Source organism: Monodon monoceros, unplaced genomic scaffold (genome assembly GCF_005190385.1).
Source record: "Monodon monoceros isolate NGI ecotype Baffin Bay Population unplaced genomic scaffold, NGI_Narwhal_1 Super_Scaffold_19, whole genome shotgun sequence".
NCBI lineage: Eukaryota > Metazoa > Chordata > Mammalia > Artiodactyla > Monodontidae > Monodon > Monodon monoceros.
The window spans coordinates 25,993,923-26,015,005 of NW_021703775.1; the positions used below are offsets into that span (position 1 = coordinate 25,993,923).

The 21,083-nt window shown below is 39.1% G+C and overlaps 1 protein-coding gene and 1 pseudogene across 1 annotated transcript in view; one reads left to right on the forward strand and one right to left on the reverse strand.

Moving 5' to 3' along the window:
* Positions 1 to 19,313, forward strand: part of DUSP11 (dual specificity phosphatase 11) — a 51,662-nt gene extending 32,349 nt beyond the window's left edge. The window contains exons 3-7 of the mRNA XM_029231601.1: positions 969 to 1,029; positions 7,308 to 7,354; positions 7,970 to 8,045; positions 8,274 to 8,456; positions 18,844 to 19,313. Coding sequence (XP_029087434.1) covers positions 969 to 1,029; positions 7,308 to 7,354; positions 7,970 to 8,045; positions 8,274 to 8,456; positions 18,844 to 19,039 — 563 coding nt within the window. The 3' untranslated portion in view covers positions 19,040 to 19,313. The remainder of the gene's footprint in view (positions 1 to 968; positions 1,030 to 7,307; positions 7,355 to 7,969; positions 8,046 to 8,273; positions 8,457 to 18,843) is intronic.
* LOC114900377 lies at positions 4,008 to 4,686 on the reverse strand (annotated as a pseudogene).
* Positions 19,314 to 21,083: the final 1,770 nt, after the last annotated feature.

Here is a 21,083-nt window from a genome sequence, read left to right on the forward strand (position 1 = left end):
GGTCCTTGTAAGTCATAGTTTGAACTTATAATTCAGTTGGAGAGACACACTGATATTTGTTTATAAAGAGTTCTCATTGCTATGCTAAAAACTTGGGCTTTATTCTGTGCTAAGTGAAGATTTTTAAGCAACAGAGCAATCCAGCCAAGTTTATATTTTAGAAAGGTAACATCTTCCATGTGGAGGATCAGTTGAAATAAAAGAGATTGCTAGAATTGTAGGGCGGTAGTAATCCAGGCAGGAGATGACAAATGCCAGACACCACCTAGTCACAGACATACCTTTTGCAGAGATCAGCTCCGTGTTGTTGTTTTTTATTTACTTTCTCTTATAATTTTTTTTAAGTGCTGGACCACGAAACACTGTGGCATAGTTGGAAAAATCTGAGACTCGATTCTAGTCTTTTTTCTGTTTGCCTGCTGTGCAGCTTGGGCTTACGTCTCAAGCCTTACTTTTTCATTGTGAAATAAGAACGGTGCTACTTAACCAAGGTCTCCACAGGCACATAGACCCGTGGCGTGTGAGGAGCAGTGAATGAGAGAAGGAATGAAAGTCCTTTGGGACCCCAAGAGCCCTTCAGAAACCGTTTGTACTTTTTAATATTGAGCATTAAAAGTGAAGGCATTCCATTTGTTTCACTCAAAAACAAATTCTCTTCTTCTGATAGCCTGTTTTTTTTTTCCACCCCCTTTTTCTATAGTCAGATCAGTTCCTGATGGGCATTCTCCAGTCCACACTATTGCATCTGATTGGAGGCTATGCAAAATTTCCCAGAGACAATGAATTTTGACTTTATAGTAGTTAATTCTTCATAGTACATTCCTTCAAAAACACTCCTTCAGAGTTTTTCCTTTTCAGGATAGTGGTAGTGTTGTGGTAACTAATAAATGCTACTCTTCAGAAAATTGTATAACTTTTTTGTAGTGTATCTACTTCGCTTACTTAATTCCATATTCCCTGTTTTATAGACAGACTTATTGGTGTCCACTGTACCCATGGTTTAAACAGGACTGGCTACCTCATCTGCAGGTGAGTTGCCAACCCCAAGAGGCAGACCATGTTTAAATTGTTCTGTTTGCAATAGTAATGTAAGCTAATGTAAGCTGAATGCAAAAAATGCAGTCAGAAGGGCTTCCCTGGTGGTGCAGTGGTTGAGAGTCCACCTGCCGATGCAGGGGATACGGGTTTGTGCCCCTGTCTGGGAAGATCCCACATGCCGCGGAGCGGCTGGGCCCGTGAGCCATGGCCGCTGAGCCTGCGTGTCTGGAGCCTGTGCTCTGCAACGGGAGAGGCCACAACAATGAGAGGCCCGTGTACCGCAAAAAAAAAAAAAAAAAATGCAGTCAGAGAAATGTATGAAGTTTAAGGCAATTTTGCCCCCTACTCAGAGGTTACCACCAGTAATAATTTAGCACATATTTTTTCAGACGTAAAAAATGCAGATATAAGCATATACAATGGTCCCTTGGTATCTGCAGGGGATTGGTTTTAGGGCTCCCCATAGACACCAAAATCCTCGGATGCTCAAGTCCCATATGTAAAATGGTGTAGTATAGTCGGCCTCCCATATCTGCAGGATATGGAACGGTTGGATATACAGAACTGACAGTACATGTGATTTAATGGTATAGTATTTAGACATTCTGGTTTATAATTTAATATATGGTGGACATCTTCCTATGAAAATATTTGGAGACCTCATTCTTATTTATTTATTTATTTATTAATATGTTTTTCCTCAAATTTGCTTTATGTAGTTGGATATAAATTAATGAACAAAAACTTAAGCAAGATACATGTAACAATTTAATAGAACCTGATACTCTAATTCTTTCAGTTTTTCTCAAACTCACCATGGGGCTTGTAAGAAGATTAACCAACATGGATACTACTACAGTTGAATGTCAAATCTTTAAGTGCTTATGACATACTAAATTCTTCTATAATGCACTTATGAAGAACCCTTCAAGAGACTTGTGTTTTGTATGTAGAAAAGTGTTAAGAGTCAAATATTCAACTCAGTATAAAATAATAAGAAACACTTCTGATTTGTTAGGTTGAGATTGCTTCTCCTTTTACTAATGAATGATTTTTTTAGCTATAATATCACTGAGCTGAACAAATATGTCACCTTCGAGTACATAAGGAAAAATAAACACATGCTAAATGGGTAAAACATTACAACTACATCTTTAGTAGCCCATCTGTACTTCTAACACTTCAGAAGCTTAGAGATTCAGAGTGTTCTTACATTAATTGCAAGAAAAGTATAAAGGAGAAATTCCTTCTTTTTTGAGATCACAACTGTGAAGTCGTGATTATACAAATTCTGCATTTGTGTGCAAAACATGAAACACATTTGTCTTAATTCTCCCTGCTTGCAATTGTCAGTCAACTAGCAGGACTTTCCTTCCAAGAAACAGACAGATGTGTTTTATATAACTTCAGTAACCTCAGCACTACAATAAGAAGACATGCAGTATCCTTTTGCTGTGGTTGAAGACAACAGGGAAGGAGGTCACAGGAAAGAATAAATCAAAATTGTTACAACTGAGAAACTTTTGTCAGTTTAACCATGGTGCCACTTTCATTTTTACATAAGCATGTTGGCATAACTCAAGCTCAATAAATCAGAATTCTTAATATTTAAAATTTACCTTAACTTTTAATTATCACCATGTTAACAACCAAAATAATCAGATGAAACACATAAGAAAGGGTAATGTTAAACCCCACTTTACTAGAGTTAGTTTCTGGACACATTAACTCATTTTTTTATAGAAGAGGGACAGTGAATCTCAGTTTGCTTACAAGCTAGGAGATCACTTTGAACTCTGCATTTCTTAACTGCAAACAAATATAGCACTTGTAACAGGTTATAAATAAACTGGTTTTCAAGCACAGAGCCAGCCCCAACAGTAATAGTACACTATTTAAAAAGACCTAAGGCAATGAATTCCATTTCCAATGGAAAAAATGAATCATATGGTCTTGGACAAACAATTCTGATGGTTTACTTAACAGTCACTTAGTAGTTCTTCCTTGCTCATAGAACTTTATGATTTTTTTGAGGAGTGAAGCATTCAGCTTTAGTGGGTAAATCCTTGTTAGCCTAAGACAGTCATTATTATATCCCTCTTTGCCTTGAATTGTCTTATGAATGGTCATATCAGTCTGTTTTGGCAAATGAGTAATTAGGGGAAGGCTGTTACTGTGCTTATGAGAATGATATTTTTCTCTGAAGAAAGATAAATATGCATTAGGAAAATGACCGTTGGGACTCTTTTTCTGCTTCCTCCTTGTTTTGTGAGAATATGATACTTGGTTTTACAGCAGCCATCTTGTGACCATGAGATGATTATATGCCAATAACGACAAATGGTAGATTAGAAAGAACCAGCAAAGACAGAAAACAGCAACATCAATAGTAACAACAATCACAGCAAAAGAACAATGGAACCTTAACTTGTGGAGTTCCTATAAAATAAAAAATAAATGCTCTATGTTTATTCTAAAAACAAAAGAACTGTGCAAACAAGCTTAAAACTACTTTTTTTGTGCCAGTGTTATAAAATGTAGCTTTTAATAAAAACCTTGACCCAAATGCCAGCAACTTCAGAAAAGAATTTGGGTAGGGGGAAGAAGAAAGTTATCTCACTTAGGAAAAACAACCACTATCTTTCTCCTAATCTTCGACACAATTGAAACATATATAGCTGCTGTAACACTTTACACAATTCCTATGTACTGGAGCAATAACAAGATCTAAATACAATTATATTTTTAAACACTGGGTGAAGGCTTTACATAAAAATAGCATCCTACTTTTCCCCATAAATTTCTAAAATATCACGTACTTTTCCCCAACATCTGCAGCCGTTTAGGAATTTTTAGGAAACTTTCATGCATTATCTTAATTCCTAATCCCTGGATCTCTGGGCTCAGCGAGAAAAGATCAAAACCACCAAAAATGATGGTTCATTTGAAGTCAGGTCAGAGACACTGGCTCAGTTAGTCTCGTAGGACAAAAGCAGTGCTGCATCAACTGTCTCCATGCAGGAGGGGCACGTGAAGGATTTCATCAGCCAGTCATCTGTACAGCCCAGGTGATCTGCATACACAGCAGAAATCAAATTGGGTTGTCATAAACAAAGTCCATCACACAGATCACACACTCCCGGATCTTTTTTTCTAATATTTATTTTATTTTATTTTATTTATTTATTTGGTTGCACCGGGTCTTAGTTGCAGGCAGTGGGCTCCTTAGTCGTGGCATGCAAACTCTTAGTTGCGGCATGCGTGTGGGATCTAGTTCCATGACCAGGGAACGAACCCGGGCCCCCTGCATTGGGAGTGCGGAGTCTTTAGCCAGTGCACCACCAGGGAACTAGAGAGAGGCTTTTTTTCTGATCCATTTCTTCCAGGGTCATAAACTCCTTTAGGCTGATGCTGTATGAGGCCTATTCTTTCCTATTTTGTTCCTCTCAGCTGAGTTGCTAGGCGAACCTGGCTAGGTGTTGGACGATAGACCAAAACTGGAACTTGATCCAGATATGGCAGCAGCGGCTCCTGATCCAGCTCCGTCCCCTTGCCGAAGCTAGCCCAGTCGGACTGAGACTTGTGAGGCAGGGAGATGTCATCCGAAGTGGGGGACTTAAGGCATTTCCCCATCTTCCAGGGCTTGAGTGTGTGATCTGTGTGCTGTTTTGACAGTCTTCCAACCTCATTCTTTTTTAAAATAATTAGTTAATTTATTTATTTATTATTTTTATTTATTTATTTTTGACTTTTAAAAATTTGTTTATTTTTTATACAGCAGGTTCTTATTAGTTATCTATTTTCTACATATTAGTGTATATATGTCAATCCCAATCTCCCAGTTCATCTCACCACCACCGACCCCCGCCCTGCCCCGCTTTCCCACCTTGGTGTCCATACGTTTGTTCTCTACATCTGTGTCTCTATTTCTGCCTTGCAAACCGGTTCATCTGTACCATTTTTCTAGATTCCACATATAGGCATTAATATACAACATTTGTTTTTCTCTTTCTGACTTAGTACACTCTGTATGACAGTCTCTAGGTCCGTCCACGTCTCTACAAATGACCCAATTTCGTTCTTTTTTATCTCTGAGTAATATTCCATTGTATATACGTACCACGTCTTCTTTGTCCTTTCATCTGTCGATGGGCATTTAGGTTGCTTCCATGACCTGGCTATTGTGAATAGTGCTGCATTGAACATTGGGGTGCATACGTCTTTTTGAATTATGGTTTTCTCTGGGTATATGCCCAGCAGTGGGATTGCTGAGTCATATGGTAATTCTATTTTTACTTTTTAAGGAACCTCCATACTGTTCTCCATAGTGGCTGTATCAGTTTACATTCCCACCAGCAGTGCAAGAGCGTTCCCTTTCCTCACACCCTCTCCCGCATCTGTTGTTTGTAGATTTTCTGATGATGCCCATTCTAACCGGTGTGAGGTGATACCTCATTGTAGTTTTGATTTGCATTTCTTTAATAATTAGTGATGTTGAGCAGCTTTTCATGTGCCCTTTGGCCATCTGTATGTCTTCTTTGGAGAAATGTCTATTTAGGTCTTCTGCCCATTTTTTGATTGGGTTGTTTGTTTTTTTAATAATGAGCTACATGACCTATTTATATATTTTGGAGATTAATCCTTTGTCTGTTGATTCGTTTGCAAATATTTTCTCCCATTCTGAGGGTTGTCTTTTCATCTTGTTTATACTTTGCTGTGCAAAAGCTTTTAAGTTTCATTAGGTCCCATTTGTTTATTTTTTTTAAGGCTGTATTGTTCCTTTGCTTACTGATGAACATATAAAAGTCCGAAGTTTTTGATATTATAAAACGTCAAAGTAATGAACATTGCTGTGTGAACACCTTTGAATATATATGCTTTGTCTCAGTTAACTTCACTCAGAATGGGACTTCTGCATCAAAGAGTTGGTGCCCTTATGCTTTTTGTGGATGTTGCTACACTGTACCAATTTATGGTTGTTCATGCAGGAAGTACTTATTGAGCATGTGTTATGTTTAAGCACTGTGCTGGGGGCTAGCAAAAAGACTTGTGACATTTTGTGAGTGAAGAGACTTGACCTGCCCTTTGTGAATTCTAACAGTCCAGAGAGGGAATAGATATTCAAGAATCATACACTGCATGTAGAATTACATCTCTGACAAGTGCCAAGGAGAGGAACATGGTTCCATGAGAGCATATTTTAGGGAGGATTTGATCTCATCATGGAGATTAGAGAAGGTTTATTTAGGGATGTTTCAGCTGATATCTGAAGGATGAGTAGGTATTAAGCAGATAGGGAGGTTGGGGAGAGATTTCTGAGCATAAGGAATAGCAAAAGACCCTATAAGAGGAAAGCATATGGTGTGTTGGAGGAACTGGCCAGGAAGGTGGGGCTGTTGGGGGAGCATGTGATTATAATGGAGCTACAAGTATGGGTAGGAGCTCGATCGTGCAGGCTTATGTTTAAGGTTTCAGACTTTAATAGAAAACCATTGAACTTTTTTTGTTGAAAGTGAGTGTGTGGAACATACCCAATTGCATTTTCAACCTATCATTTTGCTACCGAGTGGAGAATACACTGCAGGGAGAAAGAGTGGAAGTGAGGAAACAAGTTAGGAGACTTTTGTAGAAATTGGGCATAATGGTGGCTTGGACCAGGGTATGGTGGTCATTTTGGTGGAAAGATGTGGACAGATTCTAGAGGTATGTAGGCAGTATCATTGTCAGCACTGGTGGTGGGTTGAGGATGAGGGTGAGGGAGAAATAGCTGTCAGTGATGGTGATTCCTAAGTTTCTGGCTCCTATGGTTGGTTAGATAGGGTTTTTTAGATATGATGTTAATATTTATCCTAATTTGTCTTTTGTTATTTGTTGGTTCTTGATGAATACTCTGTCATATTAAGTCTCCTGTTTTGAGTGTACAAAGCATTTTGATCAAAACTGAGTGTTGTATGTTATCAGATAACTTTTTAACATCTGCCAGTTTGGTCATGTATTTTATTCTCTTTCATTTATTAATTAAATTATTGTATTAATGTAAATAATTATATTAATAGATTTTCTAAAGTTGTGTTATCCTTGCATCCTTGGAATAAAGCCTTTTTGTAATCATGGTATATATCATTCTTTAATAATTATTGATTAGATGTGCTGATACTTTCTTAGGATTTTTATATCTATATTTGTAAAGTGAAATTGGACCTTTTTTGCAAAAACTTGATCTTCTTTTCTTTTTATTTACAAATGACTTGAATTTTGTTGTTTTGTAGATACTTGATTGATGTAGAAGGCATGTGGCCAGATGATGCAATTGAATGTAAGTATAAGGGTTGTCACTACTTTTCCCTTTTTATAAAATTTGAAGGTAGAAGTGTAGGGGAATTTCTCAAGTTTTGGAAAAAGAGAAAAGTTTGTAATTCATTTGTTCAGACATAAGATAACCTTTTACCAAAAGTTTTGAAAGGGATATATCTGGAAATAGCGAGATATAACAGCCTGAATAATTAGTCAGTGGATTTCAGCATTTTTTTTCTTTTTTTAATTTATTTAATTAATTTATTTATTTTTGGCTGCATTGGGTCTTCGTTGCTGTGCGGGCTTTCTCTAGTTGCGGTGAGCGGGGGCTACTCTTTGTTGCGGTACGCAGGCCTCTCATTGCGGTGGCTTCTCGTTGAGGAGTATGGGCTCTAGGCACACAGGCTTCAGTAGTTGTGGCACACGGGCTTCAGTAGTTGTGGTGCATGGGCTTAGTTGCTCCGTGGCATGTGGGATCTTCCCAGACCAGGGCTCGAACCCCTGTCCCCTGCATTGGCAGGTTGATTCTTAACCACTGTGCCACCAGGGAAGTCCCTGGATTTCATCTTTAATCTGCTTTCTCTGGGAAAGATTTGCTTTTTGTACAGTTATCTCTAACAGTTCATCCGTTCCTCAGTATTCAATAGGAGCCGTGGACATTGCTTAGAAAGACAAAACTACATTGAAGACCTTCGGAATGGTCCCATCAGAAAGTAAGTTGCATTTTATACATGATATTTGTGGTTAGGAAGATCTATTTTTATATAATTTAAGCTGCACATATCCCTTCTTCTTATAGCTTGTTTACTTGCTCGAGGAAACCTAAACAAATAGGAATGGGGGGAGGATGGAATTGTTATTTTCACGGGCCAAAATATAGTCACTAAATTGGCTACTGAATTTGCAGACCAGTAATATTTTGTGGAAACATTCTGTTTGAGGAATCGGGATTCCAGTGTATCCAGAACAAGTGGTTTTGAAGACTCAGCGCGTATGATGGAACCAGTTCACACAGCTAATAAGTCTGTTAACCAAGGACTGAAGTATAACCTACATCAGACCCCAGGTTACCCAACATCTCGGCATTTCCATACCCGGACCCAAGATTTGCAGCAATCAGAAAGGTATCTTTCCCTTTTTCTAGAATTGAAATAGAAATTAATATTATAAATTAGTGCAAATACATTATAATGTGAAGAATTGGTGTTTTCTTGCTGATCAGTGTCAACCAGGAGGTATTGTTTGTTCCATATTTTGCATTTAGGGCTGGAAAATCAAGTACAGGAGGGGGAATAGGTGATTTTTCAGAGGCAGTTGGGAAGAGGACTTAGAAATTTTCATTGATTCTTAAACTTAGTTTAAGCCAATAATTTGATGTGAGTGTCAGAAAGGATCTTACATTCTTAGGCTGCAGTAATAGTGGTATAGTTTTCAGAATAAAGAAGGTTGCTTTATTTAAAGAGTAAATACAAATTATAGGGAAAATGGTAAAATTCCAGTAGAGAAACTTGCAAAGGGGTTGAACATATAAATCACAAACATACTTTTACATGGGAAACAGGAAAAACCTCAGTACAATTAAACAATACTTTTTGCTATTTTGCTATTAATTTAGCAAGTTTTTGACAAGGTAGTCCAGTGTATTGATTGTCAGGCTGGACTTGGGTTTGCATCCTGGCTCTGCTGTTCACCCTGTATGTGATCATTTTTTTTTTTTTTTTTACATCTTTATTGGAGTATAATTGCTTTACAATGGTGTGTTAGTTTCTGCTTTATAACAAAGTGAATCAGTTATACATATACATATGTTCCCATATCTCTTCCCTCTTGCGTCTCCCTCCCTCCCACCCTCCCTATCCCACCCCTCCAGGCGGTCACAAAGCACCGAGCTGATCTCCCTGTGCTATGCAGCTGCTTCCCACTAGCTATCTACCTTACGTTTGGTAGTGTATATATGTCCATGCCTCTCTTTCCACTTGTCACAGCTTACCCTTCCCCCTTCCCATATCCTCGAGTCCATTCTCTAGTAGGTCTGTGTCTTTATTCCTGTCTTGCCCCTAGGTTGTTCATGACATTTTTTTTTCTTAAATTCCATATATATCTCTTAGCATACGGTATTTGTCTTTCTCTTTCTGACTTACTTCACTCTGTATGACAGACTCTAGGTCTATCCACCTCATTACAAACAGCTCAATTTCGTTTCTTTTTATGGCTGAATAATATTCCATTGTATATATGTGCCACATCTTCTTTATCCATTCATCCAATGATAGACACTTAGGTTGTTTCCATCTCCGGGCTATTGTAAATAGAGCTGCAATGAACATTTTGGTACATGGCTCTTTCTGAATTATGGTTTTCTCAGGGTATATGCCCAGTAGTGGGATTGCTGGGTCATATGGTAATTCTATTTGTAGTTTTTTAAGGAACCTCCATACTGTTCTCCATAGTGGCTGTACCAATTCACACTCCCACCAACAGTGCAAGAGTGTTCCCTTTTCTCCACACCCTCTCCAGCATTTATTGTTTCTAGATTTTTTGATGATGGCCATTCTGACTGGTGTGAGATGATATCTCATTGTAGTTTTGATTTGCATTTCTATAATGATTAGTGATGTTGAGCATTCTTTCATGTGTTTGTTGGCAGTCTGTATATCTTCTTTGGAGAAATGTCTATTTTGGTCTTCTACCCAATTTTGGATTGGGTTGTTTGTTTTTTTCTTATTGAGCTGCATGAGCTGCTTATAAATTTTGGAGATTAATCCTTTGTCAGTTGCATCATTTGCAAATATTTTCTCCCATTCTAAGGGTTGTCTTTTGGTCTTTTTTTTTTTTCTTTTTTGTTACATCTTTATTGGACTATAATTGCTTTACAATGGTGTGTTAGTTTCTGCTTTATAACAAAGTGAATCAGTTATACATATACATATGTTCGCATATCTCTTCCCTCTTACGTCTCCATCCGTCCCTCCCACCCTCCCTACCCCACCCCTCCAGGCGGTCACAAAGCACCGAGCTGATCTCCCTGTGCTATGCGGCTGCTTCCCACAAGCTATCTACCTTACGTTTGGTAGTGTATATATGTCCATGCCTCTCTCTCGCTTTGTCACAGCTTACCCCTCCCCCTCCCCATATCCTCAAGTCCATTCTGTAGTAGGTCTGTGTCTTTATTCCTGTCTTACCTCTAGGTTCTTCATGACATTTTTTTCTCTTCCATTCCATATATATGTGTTAGCATACGGTATTTGTCTTTCTCTTTCTGACTTACTTCACTCTGTATGACAGACTCTAGGTCTATCCACCTCATTACAAACAGCTCAATTTCGTTTCTTTTTATGGCTGAGTAATATTCCATTGTATATATGTGCCACATATTCTTAATCCATTCATCTGATGATGGACACATAGGTTGTTTCCATCTCCAGGCTATTGCAAATAGAGCTGCAATGAACATTTTGGTACATGACTCTTTTTGAATTATGGTTTTCTCAGGGTATATGCCCAGTAGTGGGATTGCAGGGTCATATGGTAGTTCTGTTTCTAGCTTTTTATTTTTTATTTTTTTATTTTTATTTTTTTTATTTTTGTGATACAAGGGCCTCTCACTGTTATGGCCTCTCCCGTTGCAGAGGACAGGCTCTGGACGTGCAGGCTTAGCGGCCATGGCTCACAGGCCCAGCCGCTCCACGGCATGTGGGATCTTCCCGGACTGGGACATGAACCCATGTCCCCTGCATCGACAGGCGGGCTCTCAACCACTGCGCCACCAGGGAAGCCGCTATTTGTAGTTTTTTAAGGAACCTCCATACTGTTCTCCACAGTGGCTGTATCAATTCGCATTCCCACCAACAGTGCAAGAGGGTTCCCTTTTCTCCACACCCTCTCCAGCATTTATTGTTTCTAGATTTTTTGATGATGGCCATTCTGACTGGTGTGAGATGATATCTCATTGTAGTTTTGATTTGCATTTCTCTAATGATTAATGAAGTTGAGCATTCTTTCATGTGTTTGGTGGCAGTCTGTATATCTTCTTTGGAGAAATGTCTATTTAGGTCTTCTGCCCATTTTTGGATTGGGTTGTTTGTTTTTTTCTTATTGAGCTGCATGAGCTGCTTATAAATTTTGGGGATTAATCCTTTGTCAGTTGCTTCATTTGCAAATATTTTCTCCCATTCTGAGGGTTGTCTTTTGGTCTTGTTTATGGTTTCCTTTGCTGTGCAAAAGCTTTGAAGTTACATTAGGTCCCATTTGTTTATTTTTGTTTTTATTTCCATTTCTCTAGGAGGTGGGTCAGAAAGGATCTTGCTGTGATTTACGTCATAGAGTGTCCTGCCTATGTTTTCCTCTAAGAGTTTGATAGTTTCTGGCCTTACATTTAGGTCTTTAATCCATTTTGAGCTTATTTTTGTGTATGGTGTTAGGGAGTGATCTAATCTCATACTTTTACATGTACCTGTCCAGTTTTCCCAGCACCACTTATTGAAGAGGCTGTCCTTTCTCCACTGTACATTCCTGCCACATTTATTAAAGATAAGGTGTCCATATGTGCGTGGGTTTATCTCTGGGCTTTCTATCCTGTTCCATTGATCTATCTTTCTGTTTTTGTGCCAGTACCATACTGTCTTGATTACTATAGCTCTGTAGTATAGTCTGAAGTCAGGGAGCCTGATTCCTCCAGCTCCGTTTTTCATTCTCAAGATTGCTTTGGCTATGCGGGGTCTTTTGTGTTTCCATACAAATTGTGAAATATTTTATTCTAGTTCTGTGAAAAATGCCAGTGGTAGTTTGATAGGGATTGCATTAAATCTGTAGATTGCTTTGGCTAGTAGAGTTATTTTCACAATGTTGATTCTTCCAATCCAAGAACATGGTATATGTCTCCACCTATTTGTATCATCTTTAATTTCTTTCATCAGTGTCTTATAATTTTCTGCATACAGGTCTTTTGTCTCCTTAGGTAGGTTTATTCCTAGATATTTTATTCTTTTTGTTGCAGTGGTAAATGGGAGTGTTTTCTTGATTTCACTTTCAGATTTTTCATCATTACTGTATAAGAATGCCAGAGATTTCTGTGCATTAATTTTGTATCCTGCTATATAACCAAATTCATTTATTAGCTCTAGTTAGTGTTCTGGTAGCATCTTTAGCATTCTCTATGTATAGTGTCATGTCATCTGCAAACAGTGACAGCTTTACTTCTTTTCCGAGTTGGATTCCTTTTATTTCCTTTTCTTCTCTGACTGCTGTGGCTAAAACTTCCAAAACTATATTGAACAAGAGTGGTGAGAGTGGGCAACCTTGTCTTGTTCCTGATCTTAGTGGAAATGCTTTCAGTTTTTCACCATTGAGGACGATGTTGGCTGTGGGCTTGTCATATATGGCCTTTATTATGTTGAGGAAAGTTCCCTCTATGCCTACTTACTGCAGGGTTTTTATCATAAATGGGTGTTGAATTTTGTAAAAAGCTTTCTCTGCATCTATTGAGATGATCATATGGTTTTTCTCCTTCAACTTGTTAATATGGTTTATCACATTGATAGATTTGCGTATATTGAAGAATGCTTGCATTCCTGGAATAAACCCCACTTGATCATGGTGTATGATCCTTTTAATGTGCTGTTGGATTCTGTTTGCTAGTATTTTGTTGAGGATTTTTGCATCTATGTTCATCAGTGATATTGGCCTGTAGTTTTCTTTCTTTGTGACATCCTTGTCTGGTTTTGGTATCAAGGTTATGGTGGCCTCGTAGAAGGAATTTGGGAGTGTTCCTCCCTGTTTTATATTTTGGAAGAGTTTGAGAAGGATAGGTGTTAGCTCTTCTCTAAATGTTTGATAGGATTCGCCTGTGAAGCCATCTGGTCCTGGGCTTTTGTTTGTTGGAAGATTTTTAATCACAGTTTCAATTTCAGTGCTTGTGATTGGTCTGTTCATATTTTCTATTTCTTCCTGATTAGTCTTGTCAGGTTGTGCATTTCTAAGAATTTGTCCATTTCTTCCAGGTTGTCCATTTTATTGGCATAGAGTTGCTTGTAGTAATCTCTCATGATCTTTTGTATTTCTGCAGTGTCAGTTGTTACTTCTCCTTTTTCATTTCTAATTCTATTGATTTGAGTCTTCTCCCTTTTTTTCTTGATGAGTCTGGCTAATGGTTTATCAATTTGGTTTATCTTCTCAAAGAATCAGCTTTTAGTTTTATTGATCTTTGCTGTCGTTTCCTTCATTTCTTTTTCATTTATTTCTGATCTGATCTTTATGATTTCTTTCCTTCTGCTAACTTTGGGGTTCTTCTTGTTCTTCTTTGTCTAATTGCTTTAGGTGCAAGGTTAGGTTGTTTTTTCGAGATGTTTCCTGTTTCTTAAGGTAGGATTGCATTGCTATAAACTTCTCTCTTAGAACTGCTTTTGCTGCATCCCATAGATTTTGGGTCATCGTGTCTCCATTGTCATTTGTTTCTAGGTATTTTTTAATTTCCTCTTTGATTTCCTCAGTGATCACCTCGTTATTAAGTAGTGTATTGTTTAGCCTCCATGTGTTTGTATTTTTTACAGATCTTTTCCTGTAATTGATATCTAGTCTCATAGCATTGTGGTCGAAAAAGATACTTGATACAATTTTAGTTTTCTTAAATTTACCAAGGCTTGATTTGTGACCCAAGATATGATCTATCCTGGAGAATGTTCCATGACCACTTGAGAAAAATGTGTACTCTGTTGTTTTTGGATGGAATGTCCTATAAATATCATTTAATTCCACCTTGTTTAATGTATCATTTAAAGCTTGTGTTTCCTTATTTATTTCAATTTGAATGATCTGTCCATTGGTGAAAGTGGGGTGTTAATGTCCCCTACTATGATTGTGTTACTGTCGATTTCCCCTTTTATGGCTGTATTTGCCTTATGTACTAAGGTGCTCCTATGTTGGGTGCATAAATATTTACAATTGTTATGTCTTCTTCTTGGATCGATCTCTTGATCATTATGTAGTGTTCTTCTTTGTCTCTTGTAATAGTCTTTATTTTAAAGTCTATTTTGTCTGATATGAGAATTGCTACTCCAGCTTTCTTTTGGTTTCCATTTGCATGGAATATCTTTTTCCATCCCCTTACTTTCAGTCTGTATGTGTCTCTAGGTCTGAAGTGGGTCTCTTGTAGACAGCATATATAAGGGTCTTGTTTTTGTATCCATTCAGGCAATCTGTGTCTTTTGGTGGGAGCATTTAGTCCATTTACATTTAAGGTAATTATCGATATGTATGTTCCTATTCCCATTTTCTTAATTGTTTTGGGTTTGTTATTGTAGGTCTTTTCCTTCTCTTGTGTTTCTTGCCTAGAGAAGTTCGTTTAGTAGTTGTTGTAAAGCTGGTTTGGTGGTGCTGAACTCTCTCAGCTTTTGCTTGTCTGTAAAGGTTTTAATTTCTCCATCAAATCTGCATGAGATCCTTGCTGGGTAGAGTAATCTTGGTGACAGGTTCTTCTCCTTCATCACTTTAAATATATCCTGCCAGTCCCTTCTGGCTTGCAGAGTTTCTGCTGAAAGATCAGCTGTTAACCTTTTGGGGATTCCCTTGTGTGTTATTTGTTGTTTTTCCCTTGCTGCTTTTAATATGTTTTCTTTGATTTAATTTTTGACAGTTTGATTAATATGTGTCTTGGCGTATTTCTCCTTGGATTTATCCTGTATGGGACTCTGTGCTTCCTGGACTAGATTAACTATTTCCTTTCCCATATTAGGGAAGTTTTCAACTATAATCTCTTCAAATATTTTCTCAGTCCCTTTCTTTTTCTCTTCTTCTTCTGGAACCCCTATAATTCGAATGTTGGTGCATTTAATGTTGTCCCAGAGGTCTCTGAGACTGTCGTCATGTCTTTTCATTCTTTTTTCTTTATTCTGCTCTGCAGTAGTTATTTCCACTATTTTATTTTCCAGGTCACTTATCCGTTCTTCTGCCTCAGTTATTCTGCTGTTGATCCCTTCTAGAGTATTTTTAATTTCATTTATTTTGTTGCTCATCATTGTTTCCTCTTTAGTTCTTCTAGGTCCTTGTTAAATGTTTCTTGCATTTTGTCTATTCTATTTCCAAGATTTTGGATCATCTTTACTATCATTATTCTGAATTCTTTTTCAGGTAGACTGCCTATTTCCTCTTCATTTGTTAGGTCTGGTGCGTTTTTATCTTGCTCCTTCATCTGCTGTGTGTTTTTCTGTCTTCTCATTTTGCTTATCTAACTGTGTTTGGAGTCTCCTTTTTGCAGGCTGCAGGTTTGTAGTTCCCATTGTTTTTGGTGTCTGTTCCCAGTGACTAAGGTTGGTTCAGTGGGTTTTGTAGGCTTCCTGATGGAGGGGACTAGTGCCTGTGTTCTGGTGGATGAGGCTGGATCTTGTCTTTCTGGTGGGCAGGTCCACGTCTGGTGGTGTGTTTTGGGGTGTTTGTGGACTTATTATGATTTTAGGCAGCCTCTCTGCCAATGGGTGGGGTTGTGTTCCTGTCTGGCTAGTTGTTTGGCATAGGGTGTCCAGCACTGTAGCTTGCTGGTCGTTGAGTGAAGCTGGGTGCTGGTGTTGAGATGGAGATCTTTGGGAGATTTTCGCCATTTGATGTTATGTGGAGCTGGGAGGTCTCTTGTGGACCAGTGTCCTGAAGGTGGCCCTCCCACCTCAGAGGCACAGCACTGACTCCTCGCTGCAGCACCAAGAGCCTTTCATCCACACGGCTCAGAATAAAAGGGAGAAAAAGTAGAAAGGAAGAATTAGTACAAGTAGAAAGAAAGAATGGAGGGAGGGAGGGAGGAAGGAAGGAGGGAAGGAAGGAAAAAAGAAAGAAAGAAGATAAAGTACAATAAAATAAAATAAGATAAAATATAATAAAGTTATTAAAATAAAAAAATAATTAAGAGAAAAAAAAAGAAAAAATAACGGACGGATAGAACCCTAGGACAAATGGTGGAAGCAAAGCTATACAGACAAAATCTCTCACAGAAGCATACTCCTACACACTCACAAAAAGAGGAAAAGGGGAAAAAAATCATAAATCTTGCTCTCAAAGTCCACCTCCTCAATTTGGGATGATTCGTTGTCTATTCATGTATTCCACAGATGCAGGGTACATCAAGTTGATTGTGGCGCTTTAATCCGCTGCTTCTGAGGCTGCTGGGAGAGATTTCCCTTTCTCTTCTTTGTTCTCACAGCTCCCAGGGGCTCAGCTTTGGATTTGGCCCCGCCTCTGCGTGTAGGTCGCTGTAGGGCGTCTGTTCTTTGCTCAGACAGGATGTGGTTAAAGGAGCCGCTGATTCGTGGGCTCTGGCTCACTCAGGGCGGGGGGGGGGGGGCGGGGGGAGGGGTAAGGAGTGCGGGGCGAGCCTGCGGCGGCAGAGGCCAGCGTGACGTTGCACCAGCCTGAGGCACGCCGTGCATTCTCCCGGGGGAGTTGTGCCTGGATCCGGGACCCTGGCAGTGGCGGGCTGCACAGGCTCCCTGGAAGGGGGGTGTGGAGAGTGACCTGTGCTCGCACACAGGCTTCTTGGTGTCGGCAGCAGCAGCCTTAGTGTCTCCTGCCCGTCTCTGGGGCCCGCGTTTAGCCTCGGCTCGCGCCCGTCTCTGGAGCTCCTTTAAGCAGCGCTCTTAATCCCCTCTCCTCGTGCACCAGGAAACAAAGAGGGAAGAAAAAGTCTCTTGCCTCTTCGGCAGGTCCAAACTTTTCCCCGGACTTCCTCCCGGCTAGCTGTGGTGCACTAACCCCCTGCAGGCTGTGTTCACGCCGCCAACCCCAGTCCTCTCCCCTCGCTCCGACCGAAGCCCGAGCCTCAACTCTCAGCCCCGCCTGCCCCGGCGGGTGAGCAGACAAGCCTCTGGGGCTGTGAGTGCCGGTCGGCCCTGATCCTCTGTGCGGGAATCTCTCCGCTTTGTCCTCCGCACCCCGGTGGCTGCACTGTGCTCTGCGGCTCCGAAGTTTTCCCCCTCCGCCACCCGCAGTCTCCACCCACGAAGGGGCTTCCTCGTGTGTGGAAACCTTTCCTCTTTCACAGCTCCCTCCCACTGGTGCAGGTCCCATCCCTATCCTTTTGTCTGTTTATTCTTTTTTCTTTTGCCCTACCCAGGTATGTGGGGGGTTTCTTGCCTTTTGGGAGGTCTGAGGTCTTTTGCCAGTGTTCAGTAGGTGTTCTCTAGGAGTTGTTCCACGTGTAGATGTATTTCTGGTGTATCTGTGGAGAGGAAGGTGATCTCCGCGTCTTACTCTTCCGCCATCTTCCCGGAAGCCCCCCTGTATGTGCTCTTGAGTAAGATCTCTAAATTCCTATTTTATTATCAGTTAGATGGAAATTTTAATAATATTATAAATAAAATTTTAATAACATATACCTTGGGATTGTTGTAGATTATTACATGAGTTAATAAAGTACTTTAGCACATTGTAAACTTTCAGTTTTCAAAAAGATGTTTTGGCATTTTTAGCAGATGTAAACATTTCAAAAAGGTTGCTTGTGTTGCCAGGGGCACTGAAAAATGGTATAGCCCTTTTGAAACATAACTGTAATAGCCATAAAAGTGTTCATACCTGGTAATTCCACCATGAGGTTACAGAAATACTTAAAAATATGGAAAAATCTATGTGCATTTAATCATTCAGCACATTTCTCAAACTCCCTACTATGTATCAGACTCTGGACTAGATGCTTAGGATACAGTTGTATATGTTCTGGGATGTTAATCCCAGCATTATTTATAGTAGTGGAAAAATTGGTAGCAGCTTGCATTTCTAATGATGAAGAATAGCTAAGTAAATTATTATATCCATACTATGATATTTTATAAAGCCATTGAAAGTGATAGCTTACTTATGATAAGTGAAAATAATAGGTTATGATTCAGCAGTCAAAAAAAGATGGTAGGGGGAAAAAGACCAAAAGTAAATATTAACCAGTTTACTTAGATTAAGTGGGATTGAGGGGTTTTTGGGGGTGTTTGCTTTTCTCAGATTCCCAAATTTTCTTTTGTATGATTATATTAGATTTACTGATGTTGCTTTTGAAACAATTAAATTTTAATTTTCCAAATTTGCTGCATGTGCCAAGGTTAGAATTTCTACATTTTATAATTAATTTATATATGTATTTACTTATAAAGTGAAAGTACGTTCCTGGTTTCAAAAATAAATAGCTTATTCTGTTTCATGTCAACCCTGCCACACTTGGAGAGAATGTATCTGATTAGAATAGTATGGGTATTTATAGGGAAAGATGGAAAGGCTTCTGGGAACCTACAGTGTGCCAAGGCATTGTGGTGGGTAATTGAAGTATATCATCTTAATTTACCTTCAAAACAATCCATGAAGATGGAAGGTATTATTAGCTCTATTTTATAAAGAACTACGAAATCCAAAGATTAAGCAATTTTATCTGCTAAAATCACACAGGTAGAAAACAGTAGAACCAGAGTATCTATGTGTAATTTTATAAAGCTTATTATTTATATTTATTAAAACTAATAATGGTGTATTACTTTTGTTTTGTTTAAGAAAATTTTCACAGAATCGGAACATTTACCAGAGAGGCCATATTCCTCCTCCTGGTCCCCACGGAGAGGACTGTTTACACAGGAGGTACTCTTGGAATGTGAAGCCAAACGGCGGTCAAGCAGTGCAGAACAGAAGGTGGTATCCTGGCAGTTACTACAGACTACCCTATCCGACCTATCATAGATGGACCAAGTGACACAAGCCTACCCTGGAAATCTACCTGGAGACAGAACAGGACTGAAGACAGCCAGAGTGACTTTTTATAAAATCAGGTCAAATGAGGTTTATAATCTATTTTAGTGCTCCCTTATGTGTTCAAGCTTAAGGAAAAATTATATTGATCCTTAGCTCCGCTGATAAATTTGCAGTATTTACAACAGTGAAGGAAATAATCTGTCATTCCAGTCTTAAATTTTTTTAAAGGAGGATGGTATTTTAGAACTGATAAAAGTAATAAAGAACATCCCTTGTAAATTATTTTTAAAAATTCTATCTTCCTTTTCTGGTGTATTTCCTTCTGACTAGACTTGTAATGTTAGAGTGTGTGTGTGTGTGTGTGTGTGTGTATGTGTGTGTGTATGTATGTGTGTGTGTGCAGAAAATTTATAGTGTTTTTGTCATGTTCTGTTATTACCCAATCATCAGGGTATCTCCCCCCACCACCACCCCGGCCCCAAACTGTTCAAGATTTCTATTAAAATCTACCTAGGAGATAATCTCTTTAGAACCTAATCACTATTTGTAATTAGTTGTAGTATTTTTGTGATTAGACATTTCTTTCTTTTGGCAGTCTATTGTTGGATTTGACCAATTTCCTTTCACTGAATTGTCAGATACGCCATCTAACACTGGATAAACTTTTAGGGATTGATTGTCAATTGAGCAGGAGAGACCAACTGATAAGCGTAAATGCTAAATGCTGGGTAATTTACCTGACAGGGTAATTGTTATCAACTGGGTGGAGCTACTCAGAAAACTTGAAAACTTTTATAGAATATAAAGGTTGCTTGATGAACAGAATAGGGTGCGACATTTAAAGCCTGGAATATCTGGGGAGACTTGCATGGCTCCTTGTGTTGTTGCTTCTTTGTTGAACGTAACCTGCTGCAGTCTTTCTCCACTTGCCTCTCACAGTGGAATGGTGCCTTGACCTTGACTTTTTCTAAGTTGCCCCTTCTGCTAGTTTACCTCTGGAACACACAGCTGGATCATGTGGGAGGTGTTAATTATTTTTAGTTGCAGAGGAAGCCAGAAACCTTTGTTTGCTCAAGAAAGGGTCTAACTGTCAGGACATCATAAGCCTTGGTAAATATTTGATGAATACTTGGGCAAATTGGCTTCATTGTTTAAGTCTCTGATTTTGAAGCGTTGTATCCTGGAAAGTCTGATACTGCATATGATGGTTGTTTTCTCTGTTCTGTGTTATAAACGAACATCATGTGGAAGCTGACCCTAAGGAAGTTCTCTAACTCAGCTACTCCCTGGTCTGTGTCCGATGAGCTCAGTCAGGTTGCTACCTTTCATCTAGGTGGTGGCTCAGAAAGTTTTTTTCTGCCAGCCACATTTAACAGAGATACAAGAGTTCTTCTTGCCAGAAGGCTGCTCTGTGGAATTGTTCCTTCGCATACATCGTGAACTCTCCCTTGGAAAGATACTGGCGCAGCAAGACAACTGGTGAGGCAAAAAAAGAACCACCAGGGACAGGCATGGGAGTCCAGCTAATCTAATAGTTTTAAGGAGTTCCTTGGCAAGCAGTTTCTGAGGAGGACATTGCCAGCAGAAGTGTCATCTTAAAGCACTGCCACCTTTGAAAAACTTCTTTGATCGTGTTGTCCTCTCTGTCCCCATCCCATTTCATTTATCAACACAGCTTATTGAAAACCAGTCTCCTTTTGCTATCTCGTGTCTCATTTATTCTTCAACACACTGTGTTTCCGGCTTCTCACATCACACCACTGAAAGTCCTCTGGGTAAAGGGACGAGCAACCTTTTTTAAAGGTCTTTAGTGGTCTGTTTAAGCTTTTAAAATTTTTTATTTTTATTAAAAAAACACAGGTAAGTATTGGGTTGGCCAAAAAGTTCGTTTGGGTTTTTCTGCAGGATGTTACGGAAAACCCAAACGAACTTTTTGGCCAACCCAATAGTTTAAAATTCAAATAGTTCTACCGAGATTTCTATGAAAGAGTAGTCTTCCCATCAGCACCCCTGCCCTATCCCCTGATTGTCACTCCCCAAGGGCA